Below are 24,180 nucleotides of genomic sequence, written 5' to 3'. Positions count from 1 at the left end.
AACATCAGGTTAATACAAGATCAAACAGCTGGAAAGCATGCCAGTTACAGGATCTGATGAAATTAAGACACTTCTAGAGTTGGCAAAGTATACACACATATAGTCAATAAGCTTTTTCTGCTAATGAGCACAGATTTGAAAAACTTTCTTGGAGTAAGAGTACTGGAGGATAAGAACACCTCTAGAAAAACCATTAAGATGATGATAGCCTCATGGTTTCATAAGATGATGAAAAATGTTGGCTGAAATTAAAGCAACTACACACTCATAAAATAAAAAAAAAATACTTGAGAAAGACAAAAGGAGACCATTTAGAGGCAGACAAAGCACTGTAACTTACATGACATATCAACGTCAGTTTTCTGTCATTGGATCTAATTAATACTGCATATGAATTGTCATTAGGATACCCACATCTGATATATCTTCTTTCTCACCTCTCAAATTAAGTAATATTCACATAGTCAAAAAAGTTGACTTATGACAATATGCATTTCTAGTTCAATTGCATAGCAAAACACTTTATTAGCACTGTAGGCAGATGATGTAGTTCTAATCATGCATTCAGCTCAGTAATATCTGTGCCTTGCAACTATTGTGTCTTCCTTACTTACTAAAAAAAGAAAACAAAAAAAACCCACTAGAAAACTTCTCCCCATAACCATGATTTTAATGTTCATAAAACATTACTTATGTAGTTAAAATCTTACTCTAAGAGTTAAAATCTCTCTTTTTTTTTATCCAGTGCATAAAATGCATTGGATAAAATGAGAGCAACATAGTTTACATCACTGAGCTACAAAGAAGCATAAGTTCCTTCCCACTTCACTCCCAAGTATTTTTGAGGAGAAAATTTGGATATTACAGATTGGTGCAATGTTGTCTGTGTGTGACTCCTTCATGCTTCCTTTAAGACCACTACTCTAAATGCATGTCAGCTAGCACAGCAGGACTAACTTAGGAGCACTGTAATTTGCTGCTGTAAAAGATCAATAGGAGATTATTACCCATAATTCCCAAGATGACAGAAAGCATGTAGTCAGACCATGCTGAAACATACAGTTTACAAATTAAATTAGTCAAGAGCCTCTCCTGGAGGCAAATCCTGTAGCAGAAAATTGATTTCTTATTAGTTTTACATGACTGTGCTTTTGCTACTTAGGGCTACACAAAGGCTAGCGTTTCCAATAAAGTGGTGAATAACCAAAAGTCTATCTAAATACAGATGCCTTTTGAGTCATTACTTTTTCCACAGATACTGGCATTAGATGTACTATTCAGTTTTACATACTGGGGATAAGTAAGATGCCAATTGTGAGTCAATGCTCCAGAGATCATCAATGAGAGCATGAAAAGGAATCCCTTTTCTTCTGAAAAAGTACAATCAGATGGCTGATTCTAACCCGCCAGTTTATGTCAGAAGTGTGCTCTTAGAGTGAATACCCTGCTCTAATTCACCTACCTGGCTTAGTGTACAGAGTGGTGGGGTGCACAAACTGGATGCCTTTCAGATTAAATCAACTATGAGTTAACCAAATGCTTCCAGCTACTAACAGGCACTCTGTCCAAACAAAACCCGCCCAAAACATATTCTGTAGGGGTGTAGGATCCCCTGCATTAGCTATTTTCTTACACAGAGCCATTCCTATCGGACCGTATTGCGTGCTAAAGCAGACATAACATTCATTAGTGCATTCCAGGTTTAAGTAACAGAAGAATCAGGTATTGCACAAATTATTAAAAAATCATTTAAGATTAAAAGAACAAGGGAAAATAATTGAATGTCCCTTTTTTAGAAAAAGAAAAATTATTTCAAGCAGTTATCTGATAACTACTAGATCACAATCAGTTATATATAAGGACAAAATTATGATCTTCAAAATTCTTATAGTTAAGTTCACCCTCTCCAAAGTCTTTACGCTCTGAAAACTTCTAGTGAAATTAGCTGAGCTGTGTAAATGAATACATATTTGAAGATGCAGTTAAGAATGCTTAATCTTTCAGAAATTAGTCAGAGACTAGGTTCCTGAACTAGGCCCTGGACAGAAATCTGCTTTTTTCTGATAAAGCCATAAGCTGGATGTCAAAGTGATTAAGCACATGTTTAAACATGTAAGACATTTAGCTCATTGCTCATCACAGAAAAATTTTGTTCAACTTAGTGGGCTATTCCAACACAAACCATTCTATGATTTCATTCTTTTGCACAAAACTAATTGCGGGGAAGTGGAATAAAACTAGACATTGGTAGGTACTTTGAACTCTTCATGCAAAATGTAAATTTTCAATTTACTTCCAATGTTGCATTATCTAAATAAAGACTATACAACGCAGCCTTTGTTAGATGTATCTCTGGCTGTAAATAAATGCACTAAAGACTTCTTTTTATCTATCATTATACCTTATAGAAAAGAATTTTTACCCCAGACTACATCCTGGGATAAACCTCTGGCCCATGGTAAATGTTGAAGTGCTCAGGGAGGTTGTCTGGGAGAATGGTAGGTAGAGGCCAGTGCAATGTCCAGGACTGTTCCCACAGTTTAACAATACAGCTGATCAAATATGCGTATCTTGGGATGTTAAATTTACTAATATAAGCATAGTCTTTGAATAATCAGTAACTGACAGAGACCTACTGATTGGTATGTCCCAGAAAATCAGTGCTCCAGACACTTTCCAGTGATAAAACAGACTTTGAGATGCTGTTGTAAATGGCAATTCCTTTAGGACATTTTTTTTTTTTTACAGTAAACTTCTTTGCAGAAATTCACATTAGTAGAGACTGATCTTCAGTGGAAAGTGACCCTGAAAAATGGTTGGATTTATAATCCTGAGCAGTTAGTTCCCAGTGTTTATTCTCTGCAATATCCCCCTCAGAAATGTCAGATTATGTACATAAAGTTGACTGGTGTCAAATATACAACACAATTCCCATGTCTTTGAGTAAACACTAACCTTCTGTTCCATAAGTAATGTGTTTGTAGGGATTGCTGCAAATGCCTTGTAGCTTGTCTTGATCTTGTATTGCTAAAAGGGTAAACCAGAAAGCAGGAAAAGAAGTAAAACAGGGTAGAAGAGGAAGAGAGGGATTGTGGGAAGAGAGGGGAAAGGTATGACAGAATGAAAGACGATTCCAGTTGTCTTGCAGAAATGTAGCAACAATACAATGCTTACATATTACCTAGGAAAGCTATTTCTTAACATCTAGTGCTTCTGTTAAGATCTTAAAGGACTATAATGTACATCTTTTGCTTTTAGGAATGAAGGTAGGACAAAGTAAATTCTCTGTACCAGCTTATAACTTTCAAAGTGATTTTGACTGCTTTCTACTGACTACTGTCCTTAAACAAATCTCTGGAGAGGCTGTGAAGTTTTTCCAAGTTTGCTTGTGATTTGATATGATGATGCACAGCTACTTCTGCAAGTGCTTGCACTTCAACAACTGCTGTTGTGCAGTCTTATCCTGGACCACTAAGTCAGAGGGATTTCTATGATTTGCTTCAATGAGACTGATTAGATCCTTAAATGCTGAATTACTTGTACGAGTGGATAGACAATTTAAGTCATGTCACAGCTTTTCATCTCCTGCATAAGTAATTCTACCACCCAAACAAATACTTCAAAGTAACTGTAGGAACTTTCACTTCTAACCAAGGACATAGGACTGGCAATCTAAATCATACAAACTGTATGGGTTTGCATATAGAAATTCTAAGATTAGCCTTAAGAATTATTATTTTAAAACAATTTATATGTTAGACTGTTTTAGCTCACCAGTTATTTTTAACTCTTTAGAAATCGTACTTTCTACTTTTCCTTTCTAATTATGGAGCTTGAATTCAGTAGTTTTAAAATTATTTATGAGATTCTTCTATATTACATGAGTTTAAGAGCTAGGATTCTTTACAGGATAATTCATCCATCCCAAAACTGACATCTATCAAGGTAAAATAAAATCATTCTGTAAATACACCATATTCTTTCCATTAACTATAATAGAATTGCCCAAGTTGTGCTTGGATATTTAACTTTCAGATATCAAAAGTCATGTGACTTGAATCCTGCCCTTTGAACATGTAGACAGCAACACTCTGGTATATGTACATTCATATATACATATATGTATAAAATCTATATGCAGATAAGATATAAAATACTGCTCACTGAAGTAAGATGGAAGACCAAAATTCCAAGCATTAAAACTGCCATATCCACAAAATGCAGCCTTGTTTGTTTGTAATTATATTCAATCAAGAAATTTATAAAATTGCACATGTAAATGAAATGTAAAATCTTTACTAGCCCACAGGCTTTCACATACGATGAGATGGGCATCATATATGATGAGAACACTGTGACCATTTTGAAGTGCTTGTACTGTCATATGAACTAAATAAAGACAGATCAGGTTGCTAAAATGTAAAATATTCTATATCACTGGAAGGTGCTTTATCGCTTCCAGATACTGTAGAACCTGTGAGCAATGTGCTATTATCACAGTGTCTGAGATGCTTGGAAAGTCTATAATTCAGTTTCTTGTCTGTATGAATATGTTAACTGACACATTAGTTCATGTTATTTAAAATTCTTATTCAATGCCTAATACATGTAATAAATCTGATTCACAGGAATCTAGCAGTATTTGTAAACAGCCATGGACGGTTAGGTCTACTGGCTTGTACCATGGTCCAGTCAGAAGAAAACCTAGTCCAATACCAAAGCTCAGGCAAATATCAGCCCAGGGAGTTTTGAGAGAAGTGCCCTACTTTTCTTGCTCAAATGATCACCCAGGGTACCCACAGGGCATTGCAAAGTGTGCTAGATGTGTACCTATAAAGCCTTAAAATCAGCAACTAACCATGGTAGTGCAGAGCTCTTCAGGAGTAATCCTTCCTGCTTTGTGGTAGGTTTTGCAGCTGTGCTGAGCTCCATGTTGTTACAGTTAGTTTGTTCCCCAGCTGTTTTGGGTAGATCTACATGCATTCCTGAGCTACATTCAAATAGGAAAAATCAAAGAATATGTAGAAATGATACCTCATGAAACCACTGCAAAGAACTTTCAAACAACAGCCAGAAGTTTTTATTCTAACCTATTCCTGCAGAATCCGCAATTTTATGTGTCTCCACTCCATCCTTCTGTTAATTTTTCTATATTAGGTCCATGAGGACACTAATAATGTGTCTGCAAAGTCCAGGGAGAGGGCTTTTTATTACCTTTGGTCACCCAAAGTTCATACTGATCTGTGGATTATGCTTATATTCACTTTACAAAGCATCATATTCTTAAATCACTGGTGATCACAAATATATAAAGCATGGAAAGCACATGTTTATATATAAAAATGCTAACAGTTAAAGAAGTTCATTGGTTATTCTTTGATTTGCATGAATCAATGCACGCTTAGACATAGACATTTGAAAGCTCTCCATATTTCATAATTGCTTTGATATCATGCTAATGGAACTGTTTGATGTGAATACTGAAAAGTACATCTAATATCAAAATTCTGGTTTAATAGGTCTTGGTTTAATAGATGTCTCAACATCAACCATGGTTGAGGCAACATTAAGGTAGATAAATTACACATGCCAAAGTAAGTCAAGCACTTGTAGATGCTATGCTTTTCCCTTGATATTCACTTAGCAAATTCATACATGCAAAAATTTTGTCATGCATTGACTGTCATCAGATGAAGCCACTTGCTTTTTTGTCTAGTTCTGAAGTTGAGTTGATTGGCACTAAAGAGACCTAAATACTGCTTAGGATTTAAAAGTTATGTCTCCTCATTCTTTTCTTTTTTTTTTTTTTAGTTGAAATATACAGGGATTTGAGGCTGTAGAGTTTTCAGAGAGCTTGGTACCATTAACAAATCAGTAAAGCTCATTGTGCTATGCCATAAACTAGGTATGAAAATAAACAAAAGCAGGAGGAAAGGCGGGTGTTGAATGCACACTATTATTAACTGTAAATGAAATCTCAGCTCCACATTTCAAAGCCACAAGAGACCTTTCCCGCATTGAACACCCAGCTGCATTTGATTTACAGATTTCAGATCTTCCACATCCCTGGTGGAGCCAGCTTTATTGGCATGATTAAAAATTGCACCCAGCTAACAGTCCAAGTCTGTTAAACTGCTGGACACTCTCACTGCCTTGTGCGGTTCTGGGGCAGTTTCAAAAGTGCCACCATATCACATGATAAAGCAGGATTAGCAGGAAAAGGACAGTAGGGAAACCAGAGAGGGAGAAATAACCTCTGCAAATATAAACCTGTGCCATAGCTCTGTGTCACAAGCAGAGACTTTCCTTATGCCAGAGACTCTCACAATGCTCATTGCACTAACTAGTAGAAAACGCAACTACTTTGTGATCTGCAGGCTCAGTCATGCCTTTCAGTTTTGTCCCGGGGCTTTTTTCTTGGAATTTCTACAATTTCATTTGTCTTTTTGATTCATTAAGTAGCACTGACAGGGTGTAGCCACACTGTACAGCTGTGCTTGGCACAACAGTTCCTTTTGGGCTGTTTGATTTTTAAAAGAGCTATTCATGACAATTGCTACTTTGTGCTGATCTAAACCTCTCATTTTCAATTAACATTTTCCAAGCAGTTCAAGTCACCCTGCCATGGCCAAGCTGTTAGGAACATATCTGACACAACTTGATCTGGCAGACCAGGCTGTAATTTTGTGCTGTGAACAAATACATCAATAAACTGTGATAGCCTTTCAGTGATGGGGAGAGCTCAGATATGAGCAAAATGAGGCACAAAGGAAGCACAGTGCAGAGATAAGATAAAAGAGGCTGTAAAGCCTTCTAACTTCTGATGTCTTCTAGCTCTTCATTTTGCGTACAGTTCCTTTTGTTTTCACCTACCTGCTGCATGTTTTTTTATCAGCTTTCCTTTCCTCCCCCTTCCCATTCTTGAGACTTATCCTTAGGTTTAAAATGTGACTGGTTCCCAAGCCCTCCTGCAGAAATCACTGTCATTGCTTATTCTCACTCCACTGGTGGAGGACAAACAGCAGGAGTGTGGCTGATCCATTGAGTGTGAGACTTTCATATTTGCAGTAGCTCATGCTGTAGGAAGATTGTTGTCAGGTTGTTTTTGTTTGTTTTTTTTTTTTCCCTCATGTCCTGTCTAGCACAACATCAAAGTACAAAAAAAAAGGGAAGAAGAGACTGTCTTTGTCCTCCCTTTCTGGTTCTTGGCTCCAAAGTCCCTACTCAGGCTGAGTTCTGCTGTGTGTTTGGACTGGTGAGAGCAAGCTCCTGAGGTGTGGGGAAGACAGGTGGGACAAGGTGCTGGGGAATCAGCTGTCACTGGAACAGCCAGTTCACATCAGTCAGATTAGACTGCTTCTAGCTCAGCCCTGCACCTAAAATCACCAGATTTCTATTCCTTTCAGTGGGAATATATATGGATTTACATTAATATGGGTACATAGAAAGTGTTTTATGTTTATTTTTGACACACTAGTGTTTCATGTGAACTTCAAAAATAAGTGCACCAAATGTACATCAGGACCACTGGACACAAATCCAGTTTCAGCACTGTTTTCTCTCACTCATGAATAAAGTATTTGATTTTTATGCTAAAGGATTCCTACAACATCTTTGCTGTAATATAAAACACATTGCTAGCAATTTGATTGGTCTTTGCTATCTTCACTATCAATACCAAATCAGTTCCTTTTCAAACATTTTTCTTATGCAGCTCATTAATTTTACTAGCCTTGTGCAACATGGATGTGATTTTTCCTGCAGGGACAAAGAAGTATTAGAAAATAAGCATGCACTAAGAGTACCTTGGGTTTGATGTTTTCATGGTCAGGAGGCAGGGAAAAAGACTGTGGTGAAGTCGACTCCCTGGGTCTTGATGGTAGTGTGCCTGATGACTTGTCTGAGACAGGAGATCTGCACTTTAACAGAGGTGAGGTGGCAGACTGCTCAGGTCTTGGAGAGGAGGAATTAGACCTATAACTTGTGTACACCAGTGAAGAATTAAGTTGCAGTGGATAGGAATTAATATTACCAGTTTGTGGAACTGGTGGAGTTGAATGAGGTCGTGAGAGAGAACACTGCTCTGGGGTATTTGAAGGGGTAGGAGAGGAGACACTTATCTCCTGAAGAGACGTTTGGGGAGAATCTGATTTAGATCTAGAAGCTGGATGCAAAAGACTTGGGGAAGGAGATGTGTGTTTTTCTCCAGTGGGGGAGAATACACCACTAAGACTGGTAGAGGAAAGCAAAGGATATGACCGGCAGGTAAAAATGGGTGAGTAAGTGTGTACCCTCTGAGACTTCTGAGGTGTCCGGGACCAGGAAGCAGCATACTGCACCCCTCCTGGGGAAGGAGAGGTAGGGTGTGTATGGGAAGAGGGTGCTGGGGGATGAGGAGGAGGCAGTGTGGACTGCAAACCTGGAGAGGCAACTGATTTTCTATGGGAGAAGATGGGAGATGACAGAGGACTTTGGGAATCTGGAGAAAGTGTTCTGCCTGGAATATGGCTTTTAGGAGAAAGGGACCCTGCCTGGGGGGTGGGATGAGGCTTGGAGGGTAAAGACTGATGCTGAGCCCACCCCGAAAGCCAATATTCCTCTCTGCTGGGAAAATCTGGCCTTACAGGAGGGCTTGAAACAGATTTCTTGGGGGTTGGAGAAGTCATTTTGGACTTTTGATCTATTGCAAATGTTGAAGAACTATGGGGGCTAGGAGAAAATGTGGGACAAGAAGCAGGAGAAACTGGCCTCCGCTGCGAAGAGCCTGATCTTAAAATAGCAGTTAAGAGGGTCAGTCTGGTTGGCAGAGGGGATCTGGCCCTTGACTTTGCTAAATTTCCTCTAGATGACATCGGTGTGAAAGGCTCATTTATGCTACATATGGTAGAAGAGGAGCCATAAAGAGAGGGTGGAGACAAAGGTTTAGGGCTAGGACATAATGAATGTGTTATTATATGTACAGGGACAGGAGATAAAGCATTCAATCTTTTGGAAGAACTGGGGGATAAAGACTGAGCTGAAGATCCTTGAATTTCAGCTGAGCGTGAAGGACTGTGGGAAAGACTTGGACTCTTTACTGGAACAGAGGATGTGGTGAAGCTTCCCATTTTGCAAACACAGGCAGAAGTATAGAGACTTGATGTTTGTAGGTTTTCATACAACTGAGGAGTGGAGCAACAACTGTCTGATGCAGAAGAGGATATTTTAGACACGGAAGGAGGTGAACTATGGGGAGTGCAAGCAGACTGAAAGTACAGAGATGAATCTTGTTTAGAAAACCCAGTTGCTGACTGCCAGTTGTTACGGGAGTCTTCCAACGAAGAAGCTTGATTCAAGTTAGCCTTGGCACCACACGCTACTTTCTGGTTAATTGGAGAAATTAAGTGGAGAGCAGGTGGTTTAGAGGAAAGATGACCAGAGATGGAAAGAGTAGAAATTAACTGGAGAAAAAAGAAAAACAAAAATGTTAAAATAGGTGAAACCTGGGAACTGTTAAGCACCCCACATTTCAGTCCTGTGGTCATGCATACAATGTTTTCATTAGTACTGCCCTGTGGGTTAAAATCACAGGCCTGTCTTAAATTTGGGGATAAAGCCTGATGGATAAAGCTCTCAGGGGAGGTGACAGACAAGTTGTGTGTTATTTTATTCAGACCTCAGTTTTGTTGACATAAACAAGTTTCAAGGCTACTGTATTTTTCATTTCAGGTAAAACCCAAGACAGTTGTACCGTCAGTGTCCAGAATCATGTGATAACCATTCACATTGTATAATTACAACAGAAAGTAAGAAAAATGCAATATTGTCCCATCTCACTTAACCAGTTCAGTGGAAATTAGCCTTTCTGTAAATGAGATTCAAGTCAAGTACCTATTTTCTTACTCAGTAAATAACAGCTGAAGCACTGTGATATCGGAGCAAGAAATTTCCTCAGAACTACTTAAATCAGACATACAGTTTGTTTTTCACTTTTCTTGTCACTCACAGAGCAGTGCATTTGACAGTTTGCAGGCACATAAGAGTCTTTATCCCCTTCTCCACAGTCTTACAATACATTAATAAAGCAGTAATGAGCTCTTTCATGGGTGCCTTTTTTCTTAGGTCTATTCTAATTAGGATTTGTCAAAACTAATTAGAGTGTACAAGTATATTATCAACCATTTATACAGTTTTATGCTTCTAAAGAAAGAAATTCTCTCAAAATCTTCCAAGTTCTCATAATGCTGATACTAGAAACTGGGGTATACACAATATGAATAAAACATATCAGTATGAAATAGTAAGCTAAGCCAACTGTAAAAACAAAAGATTAGAAATTATCACCTAACTTTCGACTGAGCATTTTGAAAGCAAGGACATTTACTCTAATCCCTACAAACCTCATATAAATATAAACATACCTATTTATTTATTGTTTGGTCCTCTGAAAATATTATGCAATTCTATAACAGACAATTGTACCATTTAGTTTCTACAGACATGACTTGTACAATACTGTGGCTCAGCTTATAAGTTATATTTTTTAATACAGATATCTTCCCTGTAAAATAAAGGAATTATTATGATGATATGATTATTATTTTTATGTCACATAGTACTGATGCATCACAAAACAAAAAGTAGAACAAATCAAACACAGTTTTAAAGTGAGAGGAAGATGCTGGAAGAATCTCTAACAGAAGAGCAAGACTTCAGACTTTTAAGGGCTAACCTATATGTAAAAGGCTAAATATGGCCTATATATTCAGATCAGAACCCTAGTAGGCCTTATAACTTAAAATAAGTGAGCTCTCCCTGCTAAATTATACTCTATAAATAGAAAGCATTATAAACTGAAGATACTATCTGTATAAGATAACGTCAGAAAAGCTGAAGCTCTCCCTTGATTCATAGAAATAAAAGCCAACAATCAGAATGCCTTTGCAACCACACTGATTTGCCCTTATTTTATACATGCATTAAGGTGTCCCATTTTGAAGTGGAAAGCCAATAAATATACACAGGGCAAATATCAGAATATGAAAATTAGTATCAATGGTGTTGTATCATAAATTCTATTGGATTAAGAAATTGTAACCCTATTTGAAAAAGCTGCTAATTAAGAATAAGAAAAAATATTAGAAAGTGAGAATAATTTACCAACATTTAATCATTCTGAAAAACTATTCTTAAATATGTCACAAAACATAAAATTATTTAATAAGTTAAAAAGCAGCATGGTAATACATCTGATTGGTAAACTGAAGTAGCCTCCTGAATTTAATAATGAGTTCCGGATGTTGATCAACTAACAAAACAGAACAGAGGAATGAAATCTTTATTCCAAAATAAAATAGATAAATCTTCCTTACAAAGAAAATGGATTAAAAGAAAATAAAGAACTAATATGAAACTGCATAATGAAAGATCAGGATGTGAAATTATTTCTAATTAATTAAAAATTAATCAGAAAGATTTATAAGCAGCTAGGAAAATATTCATGGTAGCAGATGATGAATTTGCTCCTGTGAGTATGATAAAGACATTTTGCAGCAGTTTGAACATCACTGAACATTTACGTCCTGAGATAATTAAGCCATTATTTAAGTCTTCTGAAAAGATTCTAGTGTTGTATTACAGTATTAACTACATCTATAGATGATCACCCTCTTATTTACAGGACCAGAGAATCATAATCAAAGTTGTTTGGAAGTGAATTTTTGAGGTCATCTAGTCCAGTCTCCTGCTCAGAGCAGGGCTGTCACCAGCACCAGTAGGTCAGGTCAGCTGTGGTTGCATCTCATCAAGTACCTAAACTCCTAACAGGCAGATGACTCCAGCACCCCTGGGCAGCCTGCATCAGTGCTGCACCACCCCCTAGTGAGGAAGATTCTCCCCTTGTCCAGCTGGGACCAGACCTACCATGCTTCAAGTTACAGACATTGCTGTCTCATGTGCCACTGCAGAGAGGATTTTGGTCCTGTCATCTCTGTAACTGCCCTACAAGTAGTTGTGGGCTGTTTCAAGATGCCTCCTTGGCAGCCTCTTGGTAGAAATCAACAAAGCCAGCTCTCTCAGTCCTGGTCATATGTGCCCCTGCCACCTTTATGGCTTTGTGATGGGTCCCCATTCTCTTCTTCACATCTCTTGAATTTGGGGCTGACTGGCCACCAAACTGAGCATGGTTTCACAGATGCAGCCTCATCAGTGCCAACAGCTGAGACATAATGACTTGATCAGTGGAATTTGTTTTGCCCCCCCTTTTTTTTTTCTGTTCAGTTTCTCTGCTACTTTAAACCACTTCTGTAGTTGTACTGGATTAGTGCAGAGGGGGTGAATGACCGAAGTAGACTTGCATTTCTTTAGTCTGTGATTCAACTGAAAGCTTTTTTCTCTTCCTAGGCTCACCACAGATATACATTTCCTGAAAATGTATGAAGAAAGTTGAAATAGGTGTCAGTAATACCCTAGGACAAAGGGATCAGGGAATTTGAAAAAGATCTTTATGCCTCATGAATGATGATCCCAGAAATATAAGAGGTCATAGTTCTTGTATTGAGCCTTGCCCAGGAGATCTTTGGCACATTTGAAGTGGCAGAGCTGAGCTGAGTACAAGGCAAGTGGTCTCGTGAGATCACATTGCTTTGGAAGGACACAATAAAATGTGGTTACTTATACCAACAAGTCCCTTGGGACATGTGCTGATCAAAAAGAAAAAGGGAGAGTGTGACAAACTGAGGGGCAAAAAGGCAAAACTCGTGTCTGAGAGAAGGACTGATTCGATGCAGACCTTGTCCTGGGGCTAGTTAGCCGTGCTTTGATCTCAGTAGAATCTGATAATAGGACAAAAAATATTCCCTACCAAGCCTGTGACCTGAGAACCAGAATGTCAGAAAGAAGCACTGGAGACTGTGGAAAACTTGACAAAATCTCTGGAGACTTGAGAAAGAAAACTTAAAAAGGCTACAGGATATTATTTTTTGTGTATAGCCTTACAAAAAATCCACCCAGGTTTTGTGACACCTTTTAAAGAAACCACCCAAGTAAGCCTGCCAGAATCTGTACACTGAACATTGCTGAAATAAATCTGTATTTCCCAAGGACAGTTACTCATTTACAGGCTGGTTCTTCTACATGGATTTATCTGTGCCCTTATATCTTCCTCAGGTAAAATTCCACTGACTTCACTGGGAGTTTTTTAGAAGAAATGGATATTTCATGACATTATGAATCCAAAACTAGAGTGGATTTATTATTCACAATTTCCTCAATAAAAAATTCACACTGTATTTGATGAAAATTTGAATACCACAAATATTTCAACACAAGATAGGAAGTCCTATTCATTTTCAGAGACAAAGTAGCCATACTTAAATCTTATTTTTTTGAAGTATCAATGAAGAATTGCATTTTCAAATGATGAAAAGCCTGTCAAGGTCAAAAAAAATTGTCTGAATTTAATACATGTATGAAGGATATTGCAATTTTGCTAAAGGTAGAGATTTCCTCTGCACATACACCCTTGAAAACCATCCATGTTCTTTCCAAGATAGGAGACATTAACTTTTCACGCAGCAAATTGTATTGATGCATTTTGAAAATGAAACATTTTAAAGATATTTTTTGAATTGTCCTAGTGACAACTTAAAATTTAAATAAATCAATAAATGTACCCTAAAAAGATCAGCATAAAAAGGACCTTTCATATTCACTAGTTCGTTACATTTGTGCAAAGTCAGTGCTAACTAACAATCAGAATAATGGATAAAATCTTCTGATTAATTTGCTGTGAGATGAGCTGCTCCTAAAGGAAAGAACAAAGGGTCTGCATTACCTGTTCCATGTATACACTAAAGCCATGGAGAGAGGCAGCAAGTCAGAAGGGTTGGGGAAATACCTTGGAGTACAAACGTGACAGGAATGGCCAAGAAAAATGTTTATTAAAAAACAAATTGGCCAAGCTGCTTTACAAAGTGACTCAGTGTCCATGTCCTGAAAGCTTTAGTAAGCAAAGATTAGCTCTGTAGTTTAAAGAACAGGTTACCTGATGTTTTTGTGGATCAGCAGTGCTGTGGGAAAGTGCAGCACCTGGAACATGCTCATCTCCAGGAGGTTTCCCTGCCCCAGTTCCAGGGGAAACATGAGATGTGGCCAGCAGCTGAGCGCTGATGGGACCATAGCCATTGGAAGGCTGAAGATTGTTGTTTGAGGCAGCAGCTACTTCATCTTCTTCACCAGAGTCCGTAATCAGGATAAACTCAGCCTTAAAAAGGTCGTTCTCCTGCATTTCTCCTTTTCTCAAATTACACCCCAGGGACTGGAAAACCGTTTGGATGCTGTCTGTATGGAGAGTTGACACACAGTCTTGTCTGGCCCCACTCTTTAAGGCCAGTTCATCAGAGACTGCATTAGACTGCAAACGATACAAGCAAAAACATCCCAATTAGCTGCATTTTATTTGTGCTTCCCAACATGCAAAGTAGTTTTGAGTTGCAGTGGTGCCTGGCAGTGCACTACCAAAGGTGCAGAGGGAAAATGGAATTTGGGCATCAGCACCCAGCAGAAACAATCTGCCCAGGGGGCACCCCACATCCAGATCCCCAGCAGACGTTGCAGGGCTTCTTTCCCAGCATCTCACAGAGTAACAGAGGACTCTGAACACAGCAGTGGGCCAAGCCTGGGGCTGGTACAGGAACTGAAAAGGAGGGTGCAGTCAAGACAAATGAGCCATCAGAGCAAACTATGCCAGATACAATGGGAAGGCATCCCTACCGTGGGATCCATGGGAGCAGACAATGCTCCTCAGAGGAGTCTGACAGAAAAATCTGGGACAAAACTTATACATATTAATGAAGAAACAAAGGCCTTTATGCCAGGGCATCCTCTGAAGACAGCAGACAAAGAATCTGAGGTCAGAGAGTTTTACTGTATCTTCAAGCTTGTCAGCACAGGCTACAATTGTTCTTCATATTTTCTGCAATTTCCACTCCCATTGTGTAATTCTCAAGCATGCTTTGGATGAGAGTGGGTGTAGTGCAAGCTGGGCATGTGACACATCACAAAAACATTCCATATTGAAACTGCTAAGGTAAGTTATATTTCTCTTGCAGCAGGAATCAGGTGAAAGGATAGAAATATTGTGGACTGCAAGAGAAAGACTGTAGATGGAGCTCATTTTTTAATCCAGGTGGAAAAATATAGTAATTAAAAATTTCAACTTCACTTGCAGTTCCATGAGTTACTGGAGCTCAGTTCTTGAAAAATATATTGGATTATAATGGGGGAAAGGACTATGGAGGTGCTATTTTTATTATCTGATGTTGGTTTGGTTTTTAAAATATTGTTCAGATTCTAGACATTTTAGGAGAAGAAATAAGCTATGCTATGAAGGCCTCACTACTGCTCACTTGCCAGGAAAGTTTTCTCTGCCTACAGAGAAACACAAGGAAACAGATGTGAGGAAAACCTGATTCTGCTTTACTCAGGGTATTTACAGCAAAACCAGCATTGAGTGGCTGGAAATGTAACTACTAAATTAAACATCCAGAGGATAATATTGCAATGCATGTCTCTTCAAGCACATCCATTCTCTGCCCAGACCTAGTCTGTTTTTAGACAGGACACTCAAACTGCTGGAGCATGTTCAGATGAGAAGTCTATGAACTCCTGTGAAAAGTTTATGACACGGAAGAGCATCCAGAACTGCAGCACCAACAATGTCTTAGAGAAGGAGCTGTTCTACAAAAGCAGAATCACCATAAGCATTAATATCAATCAGAGGGCTGCATTTGCTTTTCAAGCAGCATGGAATAAAACAAGAGACTGTAAGTGTTGGGAGGCAGAAAGTAGTAACAAACACCGTGGGCTTACCAAAGGAAGGAGTACCAGCAGTCTTGGGCTGGTGGCTTCACTGTCATAAGTAATCATGGGGATAAACTTCAAAAAACAAAAAACAAGCTTCCACTTTGACACACTACTACGCAGCTATGAAAGGGATTGGCATCTTTGCTGGAAGCCACAACACAGGAATTTGATGAAACCAGGTTTTTGTGACCAGTTCTTGGTCAATTCCTATGTAATAACACTCCTTGCACACCACCTTTGCTCCCATGAAGATCAGGAAGGAATCCCAGTTTTTCTGCCAAGAATATAGTCTTACATGACTGACAGAGGGGAGTATCAAGATGGGCAAGTGTTTCCTTCCAATACAAACTCTGCCAAAGGTGAAACAAGGCATTAAGCCTTCCCCAGTGCAACAATTCTCCATCTCTGGTAGGCCTGATAATTAAAATCAAGCACAAGCCAAGGAACAGTTCAAGGAAAAGAGCAGCAGTTCAGTGATGCTCAGAATAAAATTATCTATGTCTTTTGAAAAGGTGGAAAAAATAGTGCAAACAAAACTCTACCTTATTTATTATTTCTTGATTGCTCAGATCCTTTGGTTCCTCTGGAATTATTACAAGGAACTCAGAGACATCCACAACCTCACAATGAGTTGGAAGTCGTCCAATGGATGGTATAAATGTGAAGGTCAGAGGTTTGGTTCCAGATTCTTCAGAAGTCACCTAAAAAAAGCATAATTATTTCAACTTTTTTATCCAAATAAAGATAATTTTAGTCTGAGTTGAAATAACATTAATTGTCAACTTACAAGCATATTATTAACTATACCAGTCATTGTGGGCTTTTTATTGGGTCACAGTATATTTTTTTATGTATATATATACATATATATATCTCTGAGAATGGAGACCTTGGGACCACTGTAGGAGAGGATCTGGTTCGAGATCGTCTTAAGAACCTGAACGTACACAAGTCCATGGGACCTGATGAAATCCACCTGCAGATCCTGAAGTGGCTGGCAAATGAAGTTGCTAAGCCACTGGCCATCATATTTGAAAAATCATGGCAGTCAGGTGAAGTTCCTGATGACTGCAAAAAGGGAAATATAACCTTCATTTTCAAGAAGGGGAAAATGGATGACCCAGGGAATTACAGACCAGTCAGTCTCACCTCTGTGCCTGGCAAAATCTGGGAGCAGATTCTCCTGGAAGGCATTCTAAGGCACATGAAAACCAGCAAGGTGCTCAGTGATGGGGACTTAAGCACCTGCTGTATGAAAACAGGCTGAGAAAGTTGGGGCTGCTCAGCCTGGAGAAGAGAAGGCTGCTTGGAGATCTCATAGCAGCCTTCAGGTATCTGAAGGGGGCTTACAAGGATGCTAGAGGACTCTTCATTAGGGACTATAGCGATAAGACAAGGGATAACGGGTTAAAACTTAAATAGGGGGAGTTCAGGTTAGATATAACCTGAGGGCAGTGAGGCACTGGAATGGGTTGTCTAAGGAAGTTGTGAATGCTCCATCCCTGGCAGTGTTCAAGGCCAGGATGGACAGAGCCTTGGGTGACTTGGTTTAGTGTGAGGTGTCCCCGCCAACAGTAGGAGGTGTGGAACTAGATGATCTTGAGGTCCCTTCCAATCCTAATTATTCTATGATTCTACGATATCAAAGCCTTCTTTACCAGACAAAATTGTCTCGATATTGCCAAACAACATGCTATATGTATTAGTGGTATGGCACAGCAGACAGGAGAAAATTTGTTCAATAATTTGTTATTCTTTCAATTTTCCATACCAGAATCAGAAAACCATATTCAATTCATTTCAAGGCCGTTTTATCCTTGTTTAGCTCAACTTTAATAGAACAACAATGTAATTATAGCACTGTATCTGGACATATTTCAGCCCCAAGAGTATTTGCTTAAAAACTTAACCCTAATTGGAAAAACCTTTGCTCTGCAAAAAGAATGCAAAACTTGTTTCTTTTCCAATGTGAATGCAGCTAATTCTGAACAACATCTGGGGTGAATTCTGATTCAAGGAAAGGATCTTCTGATTTCTTCAGGTCATTCAGCCACATGCACCAACTAATTGAATGTCTGTCCGCTTATTTCTCTCTCTCCACCTTGCATTCTTGCTAGGACTGTGTGTGGAGCTTGAATGCACTGAAAGAAAGACTAAGAGGAGGCAATTTCACGTAAATGTTCAATTTTACCACAGTGCTCTCCTGTCTATTCCATCACAGGAGATACTGAACAGGGAAAAAAAGTCCACACCATGGTAAAACTCTCAGTTATTTGACAGGTATCAGCAAGTAGAACTACAAAGGTCTTGGCAAGGTAAATAGAGGGAACTACATCCCAGACCACAGGAGACCTCATAGCAGCCTTACAGTATTTGAAGGGTGCCTACAGGGATGATGTTGAGGGACTATTCATTAGGGAATGAAGTGATAGGAGAAGGGGTAATGGGTTGAAACTTAAACAGCAGAGGTTTAGACTGGATATAAGGAAGAAATTCTTTACTGTTATGGTGGTGAGGTACTGGAATGGGTTGCCCAGGGAGGTTGTGAATGCTCCATCCCTGGCAGTGTTCAAGACCAGGTTGGATGAAGCCTTGGGTGATATGGTTTAGTGTGAGGTGTCCCTGCCCATGGCAGGGGGGTTGGAAGTAGATGATCTTAAGGTGCTTTCCAACCCTAACTATTCTACGATTCTATGTTGACTTCCTCACTACTTGTTGATGTAAAAAATCCTTCTTTCTGATTCAAAACTGTGGAATGCATAGATTTCCACTCTTTTTTTTTTTTAATCATCTGATTTAAAACTTATGGCAGTTAATTGTGTTTTCAATAAACTCCAATATTCAGAGCTTTGAACTGGAATTAATCATACAGAAAAACAGGACTATTGCTTGGTCTCTGTTTTTTGCTTGCTTGTTTAAAGTAAAACAAATTGGAGAACTATGGCTCTCATTATGCTTCCTTGTAATTTGCATCCGTAAGTAGCAATTACAGAACCGAGTGGAATTATAGAATACATTCACATGATTCTCCTTATATATCTCCTTGTGGCTGGAACATTAAAATTATAGAACTCCAATTTAAAAAAAAAATCTAAACAAATATTCATTAATTTCACTGACAGCTGTCTCCTGGAGGGCTTGGGCAAAACAAGGACAGGTTATTTCTACAAACACCACCAACTGCTCTTTTCTCTACAATTTAGAACTCTGCTCTCTCAGACACACGCTGACCAAATTTCCCCATGTCCTCCTCTAATTCTGAAACAATGAGGTGTTCTGATGTCTGAAAGTGAAAAATATTAATAAGTGCCTTTATATTCACAAACTTACATGAACAGGTTACATTACATTGCAGGCTTCCTACCCAGCTAGAGATGTGCATTGCAAGGGGGCAGGAGCTAGATGATCTCCTACGTTCCTCACCCTCAACTTCACACAAGTGGCCAAGCACTGGAGTACGCGATGCACAGCCTGAATCATTAACAAAAGCTAAATGCTTAATCACAGCAGTATCTCTGGATATTATTTTATGTGAGTGAGAAACAACATAGCTCTGTATTTCTCTCAGCACCCAAGGTACCTGAATCTGATCATTACTTTTCATAAAGCATTACAGGTTTTAAATATTAATAGTCAGCAAATTAAACACTTATTGCTTGCTTCTGATATAAGTCAGCAGAGTAACACCAGTGCTCAAGGACATGCTCACTAGGAGGCAGCCATCAGTCCCTATAATGCAGCCATGAATACAGCCTCCACCCAAGGACCTGCTGTACTGAGGTGCTCCTGAAGAACCAGGATTACCTGCACAAAAGCAGGAGAACCCATCGTATTAACATCAGTGATTTCTGCACAGCTGACACAATCCATTACAGTCTTACACAGCCCCCAGGTCTCCACTGAAATCAGATGGAAATGGCTTTTGCTTTCCTGCAGATCTGTAGCTTTCTTTTCATCTTAGAATAGATCATAGAATCATAGAATAGCCAGGGTTGAAAGGACCTTAAGATCATCAAGTTCCAACCCCCTTGCCATGGGCAGGGACACCTCACACTAAACCATATCACCCAAGGCTCTGTCCAACCTGGCCTTGAGCATCGCCAGGGATGGAGCATTCACAACGTCCCTGGGCAACCCATTTCAGTGACTCACCACTCTCACAGTAAAGAACTTCTTCCTTATATCCAATCTAAACCTCCCCTGTTCAAGTTTTAACCCATTACCCTTTGTCCTGTCACTCCAGTCCCTAGTGAATAGTCCCTCCCCAGCATCCCTGTAGGCCCCTTTCAGATACTGGAAGGCTGCTATGAGGTCTCCACGCAGCCTTCTCTTCTCCAGGATGAACAGCCCCAATTTTCTCAGCCTGCCTTCATACAGGAGGTGCTCCAGTCTCCTGATCATCCTCGTGGCCCTCCTCTGGACTTGTTCCAACAAGTTCCATGTCCTTTTTATGTCGATGACACCAGAACTGCGCACAGTACTTCAAGTGAGGTCTCACGAGAGCAGAGTAGAGGGGCAGGATCACCTCCTTCGACCTGCTGGTCACGCTCCTTTTGATGCAGCCCAGAATACGGTCGGCTTTCTAGGCTGCGAGCACACGTTGAAGCCCGCTCATGTTCATTTTCTCATTGACCAACACCACCAAGTCCTTCTTCACAGGGCTGCTCTCAATCTCTTCCCTGCCCAACCTGTAGCTGTGCCTGGAATTGCTCCTACCCTGATGTAGGACCTTGCACTTGGCATGGTTTAACTTCATGAGGTTGGCATCAGCCCACCTCACAAGTGTGTCAAGGTCCCTCTGGATGCTATTCCTTCCCTCCAGCGTATCAACCGAACCACACAGCTTGGTGTCATTGGCAAACTTGCTGAGGGTGCACTCAATCCCACTGTCCATGTCAGTGACAAAGATGTTGAACAAGACCGGTCCCAACACCGATCCCTGAGGGACACCACTCGTTACTGGTCTCCAGCTGGACATTGAACCATTGACCACAACTCTTTGCATGTGGTCACATCCAGCCAGTTCTTTATCCACCAAGTGGTCCACTTATCAAACTGATGTCTTTTCAATTTAGAGACAAGGATGTTGTGTGGGACAGTGTCGAACGCTTTGCACAAGTCCAGGTAGATGACATCAACTTCTCTACCCCATCCATCATTTCCATAGCCCCGTCATAGAAGGACACCAAATTGGTCAGGCAGGATTTCCCCATAGTAAAGTCATGCTGACTGTCACAAAGCACCTTGTTGTTTTTCATGTGCCTTAGCATGCCTTCCAGGAGAATCTCCTCCAAGAATTTGCCAGGCACAGAGGTGAGACTGACTGGTCTGTAATTCCCTGGGTCATCCATTTTCCCTTTCTTGAAAATGGGGGTTATATTTCCCTTTTTGCAGTCATCAGGAACTTCACCTGTCTGCCATGATTTTTCAAATATGATGGCCAGTAGCTTTGCAACTTCATTTGCCAGCTCCTTCAGGACCCACGGATGAATTTCATCAGGTCCCATGGACTTGAGTATGTTCAGGTTCTTAAGATGGTCTCGAACCAGATCTTCTCCTACAGTGGGTCCAAGGTCTTCATTCTCACAGTCCCTGCATCTGCCTTCCAGGACTTGGGTGGTGTGGTCAGAGCCTTTGCCAGTGAAGACCGAGGCAAAGAAGCCATTCAGAACCTCAGCCTTCTCCAAATCCAGGGTAGCCAGTTCTCCTGATAGCTTCCAGAGGGGGCTTACATTGTCCTTAGTCTGTTTTTTAGCCACTACATACCTATAAATTCCTCCCTGTTATCCTTAACATACCTAGCAAAGTTTAATTCTAACTGGGCCTTATCTTTCCTAACCTGGTCCCTAACTTCCCAGACAACACCCCTGTGTTCTTCCCAGACCACACCCCTGTGTTCTTCCCAGACCACATGTCCTTGCTTCCGCCTTTTTTAAGCCTCTTTTTTCCTTGGAATTTTTCTCAGCAGCTTCTTATCCATCCAAGGGGGGTCTCCTGGCCCCCCTGATGCACTTCCTTCTAGTTGGGATGCAACACTCCTGAGCTTGTAGCAGGTGATCCTTGTATATTAACCAAAAGTCTTGGGCCCCTCTGTCCTCTAGGACTGTATCTCATGGAACCTCACTAAGCAGGTTCCTGAAGAGGCCAAAGTCTGCTCTCTTGCAGTCCAGGGCAGTGAGCTTACTGCACGCTCTTCTCACTGTCTTGAGGATCTCGAACTTGACCATCTCGTAATCGCTGCAACCAAGGCTGCCCTGAAGCACCACATTTCCAACAAGCCCTTCCCTGTTGGTGAGCACGAGGTCAAGCAGGGCACCTCTCCTCGTCAGCTCCTCTATTACTTGAAGAACTATGTTGTCTTCCACACAATCGATAAACCTCCTGGATTGCTTGTGCTAGGCCATACCATCCCTCCAACAGGTATCAGGGTGGTTGAAGTCCCCCATGAGAACAAGGACCTGCGTGCATGAGGCTGTTCCTATCTGTCTGTAGAGTTCTTCATTCACAGGTTCCTCTTGATCAGGAGATCTGTAACAGATCCCCACAGTAATGTCTCCCATTGCTGTTCTCCCTTTAACCCTGACCCACAGATTCTCTATTGACTGATCACCTGTCCCCAGACAGAGTCCATACTCTCCAGCCTATCCCTAACATAAAGGGCAACTCCCCCTCCCCCCTGCCAGGTCTGTCTTTTCTAAAAGGCCTGTAACTTTCCATTAGAACACTCCAGTCATGGGAGCCATCCCACCAGGTTTCTGTGATACTTATTATACCCCTGCAGATGTGCTCACAGCTCTAATTGCTCTTCTTTGTTCCCCAAACTACAGGCATTTGTATAGAAGCATCTGAGCCAAGCTCCAATGGCTGGAGTGCCTGTAATATCACTACATTGCTCCGAGCATTTATTACAGGTGCTGGCAACTGACTGGGTGTGTTGGGATGGAATGATGCCCCCTCCCCCAACAGATCTAGTTTAAAGCTTCCTTGACAAGTCTGGCAAGCCTCCCAGCAAAACCACTCTTCCCCTTCTTTATCAGAGCAACTCCACCAGCCCCCAGTAGGCCTGGCCTACAAATTTGGGTCCTGTGTTCAAGACACCACCCTTTTAACCATTTATTAACCTGGTCAATCCTCCCAGCTTTCTTAAGGTCCTCCCCTGTATCCCAGAGAACTGACGAAAAGACAATCTGAGCTCCAGAACCCCTGACCACCTCTCCCAGAGCTCTGTAGTCCTTCTTTATACTCCTCAGGCTACTACTGTCTATATCCCTAGCACCCACATGTATCACTAGAAGCGGGTAATAGTCCGTGGGACTTACTAGAGCAAGCAGCCTCTCCGCAACATCCCTGATCCGTGCCCCAGGTAGGCAACACACCTCCCTTGCAAGCGGGTCAGGCCGACAGATGAGCGCTTCTGTCCCTTTCAAGGCAGAGTCCCCTATGTCATGGTTTAAAGCCAGTCCCCCAACTCCCACAGAGTTAGGAAGGAGAATCCAAAGAATGTAGCCCCCACGGATTGAGATAAGAACGGTTTAATAGCTAAGGCATAACACAAAACCCCTACTGCCATTTACTACTACAAATAATAATGATACAGCAAACAGCAAGTGAAAAGAATACAACACCCCACCAGCCACCGACCCATAACTCACTCCACCCTGCCCAGCCGAGCACCTCGTGCTCCCTCCTCCATTTTCCTCTAGAGCTCTCTCCTTCCCAGTATGCATCCTGGGCATCACGTGCTATGGTATGGAATACTTCATTGTCTAGCCTGGGTCAGGTGTCCTGTCTCTCCTTCCTCCCGGACTCCCCTCCTCCACCTGGCTGGAAAAAACCTTGAACAAAAACACCCTCAAAACATGCTCAAACCATGACACCCTACTACTACAACCCGCCGCTTTTTCCTGGCGGCACCAGTAGAGATCTTCTGTACCAGTGCACCAGCCGACTGTTCCTGATGCAAGTGCATTTCCTCATCAGCCCCCTGCAGGACAGCAAAGCAGTTCTGGGTGGGTACAGCAGATTTAGGAGGAAGCCTCTTGCTTTTAATTGCTCTCTTCCACCTTTTGTTGTTTTCTCTTGTTACTAATTCCAAGCTTCCCTGGTTAACAGCCTCCTTCTTTCCTCCATGAGTTAGAGGGGAAGCTTGAGGCCCCTGTACTGTTTGGTCCTGGAGCAAGCAGTCCTGCTTCCTCTCAGCTCCCCTGACATCTCTCAGCCTATTGACAACATCCTGCAGCTCAGCCCCTGCTGCAGGAGGACCTCCACCAGGGAGCACTGAGTGCAGCCGTGCCCGTTGTGCACCCTCCCTTCCCAAGACCAGTGCAGGCACTCCCT

The 24,180-nt window shown here is 40.9% G+C and overlaps 1 protein-coding gene across 1 annotated transcript in view; it reads right to left on the bottom strand.

Annotated features, from left to right (window-relative positions):
- The window catches only part of MLIP (muscular LMNA interacting protein), a 114,954-nt gene that overhangs the window by 49,051 nt on the left and 41,723 nt on the right, over positions 1 to 24,180 (bottom strand). Inside the window, exons 2-5 of the mRNA XM_034060437.1 lie at positions 16,386 to 16,544; positions 14,024 to 14,392; positions 7,806 to 9,440; positions 2,956 to 3,027 (exon numbers count right to left, since the gene is read on the bottom strand). Of these exons, the coding sequence (XP_033916328.1) occupies positions 2,956 to 3,027; positions 7,806 to 9,440; positions 14,024 to 14,392; positions 16,386 to 16,544 (2,235 nt within the window). The remainder of the gene's footprint in view (positions 1 to 2,955; positions 3,028 to 7,805; positions 9,441 to 14,023; positions 14,393 to 16,385; positions 16,545 to 24,180) is intronic.

This window comes from Melopsittacus undulatus, chromosome 3, assembly GCF_012275295.1.
Source record: "Melopsittacus undulatus isolate bMelUnd1 chromosome 3, bMelUnd1.mat.Z, whole genome shotgun sequence".
NCBI lineage: Eukaryota > Metazoa > Chordata > Aves > Psittaciformes > Psittaculidae > Melopsittacus > Melopsittacus undulatus.
This window is presented reverse-complemented; position numbering and strand designations above follow the sequence as displayed.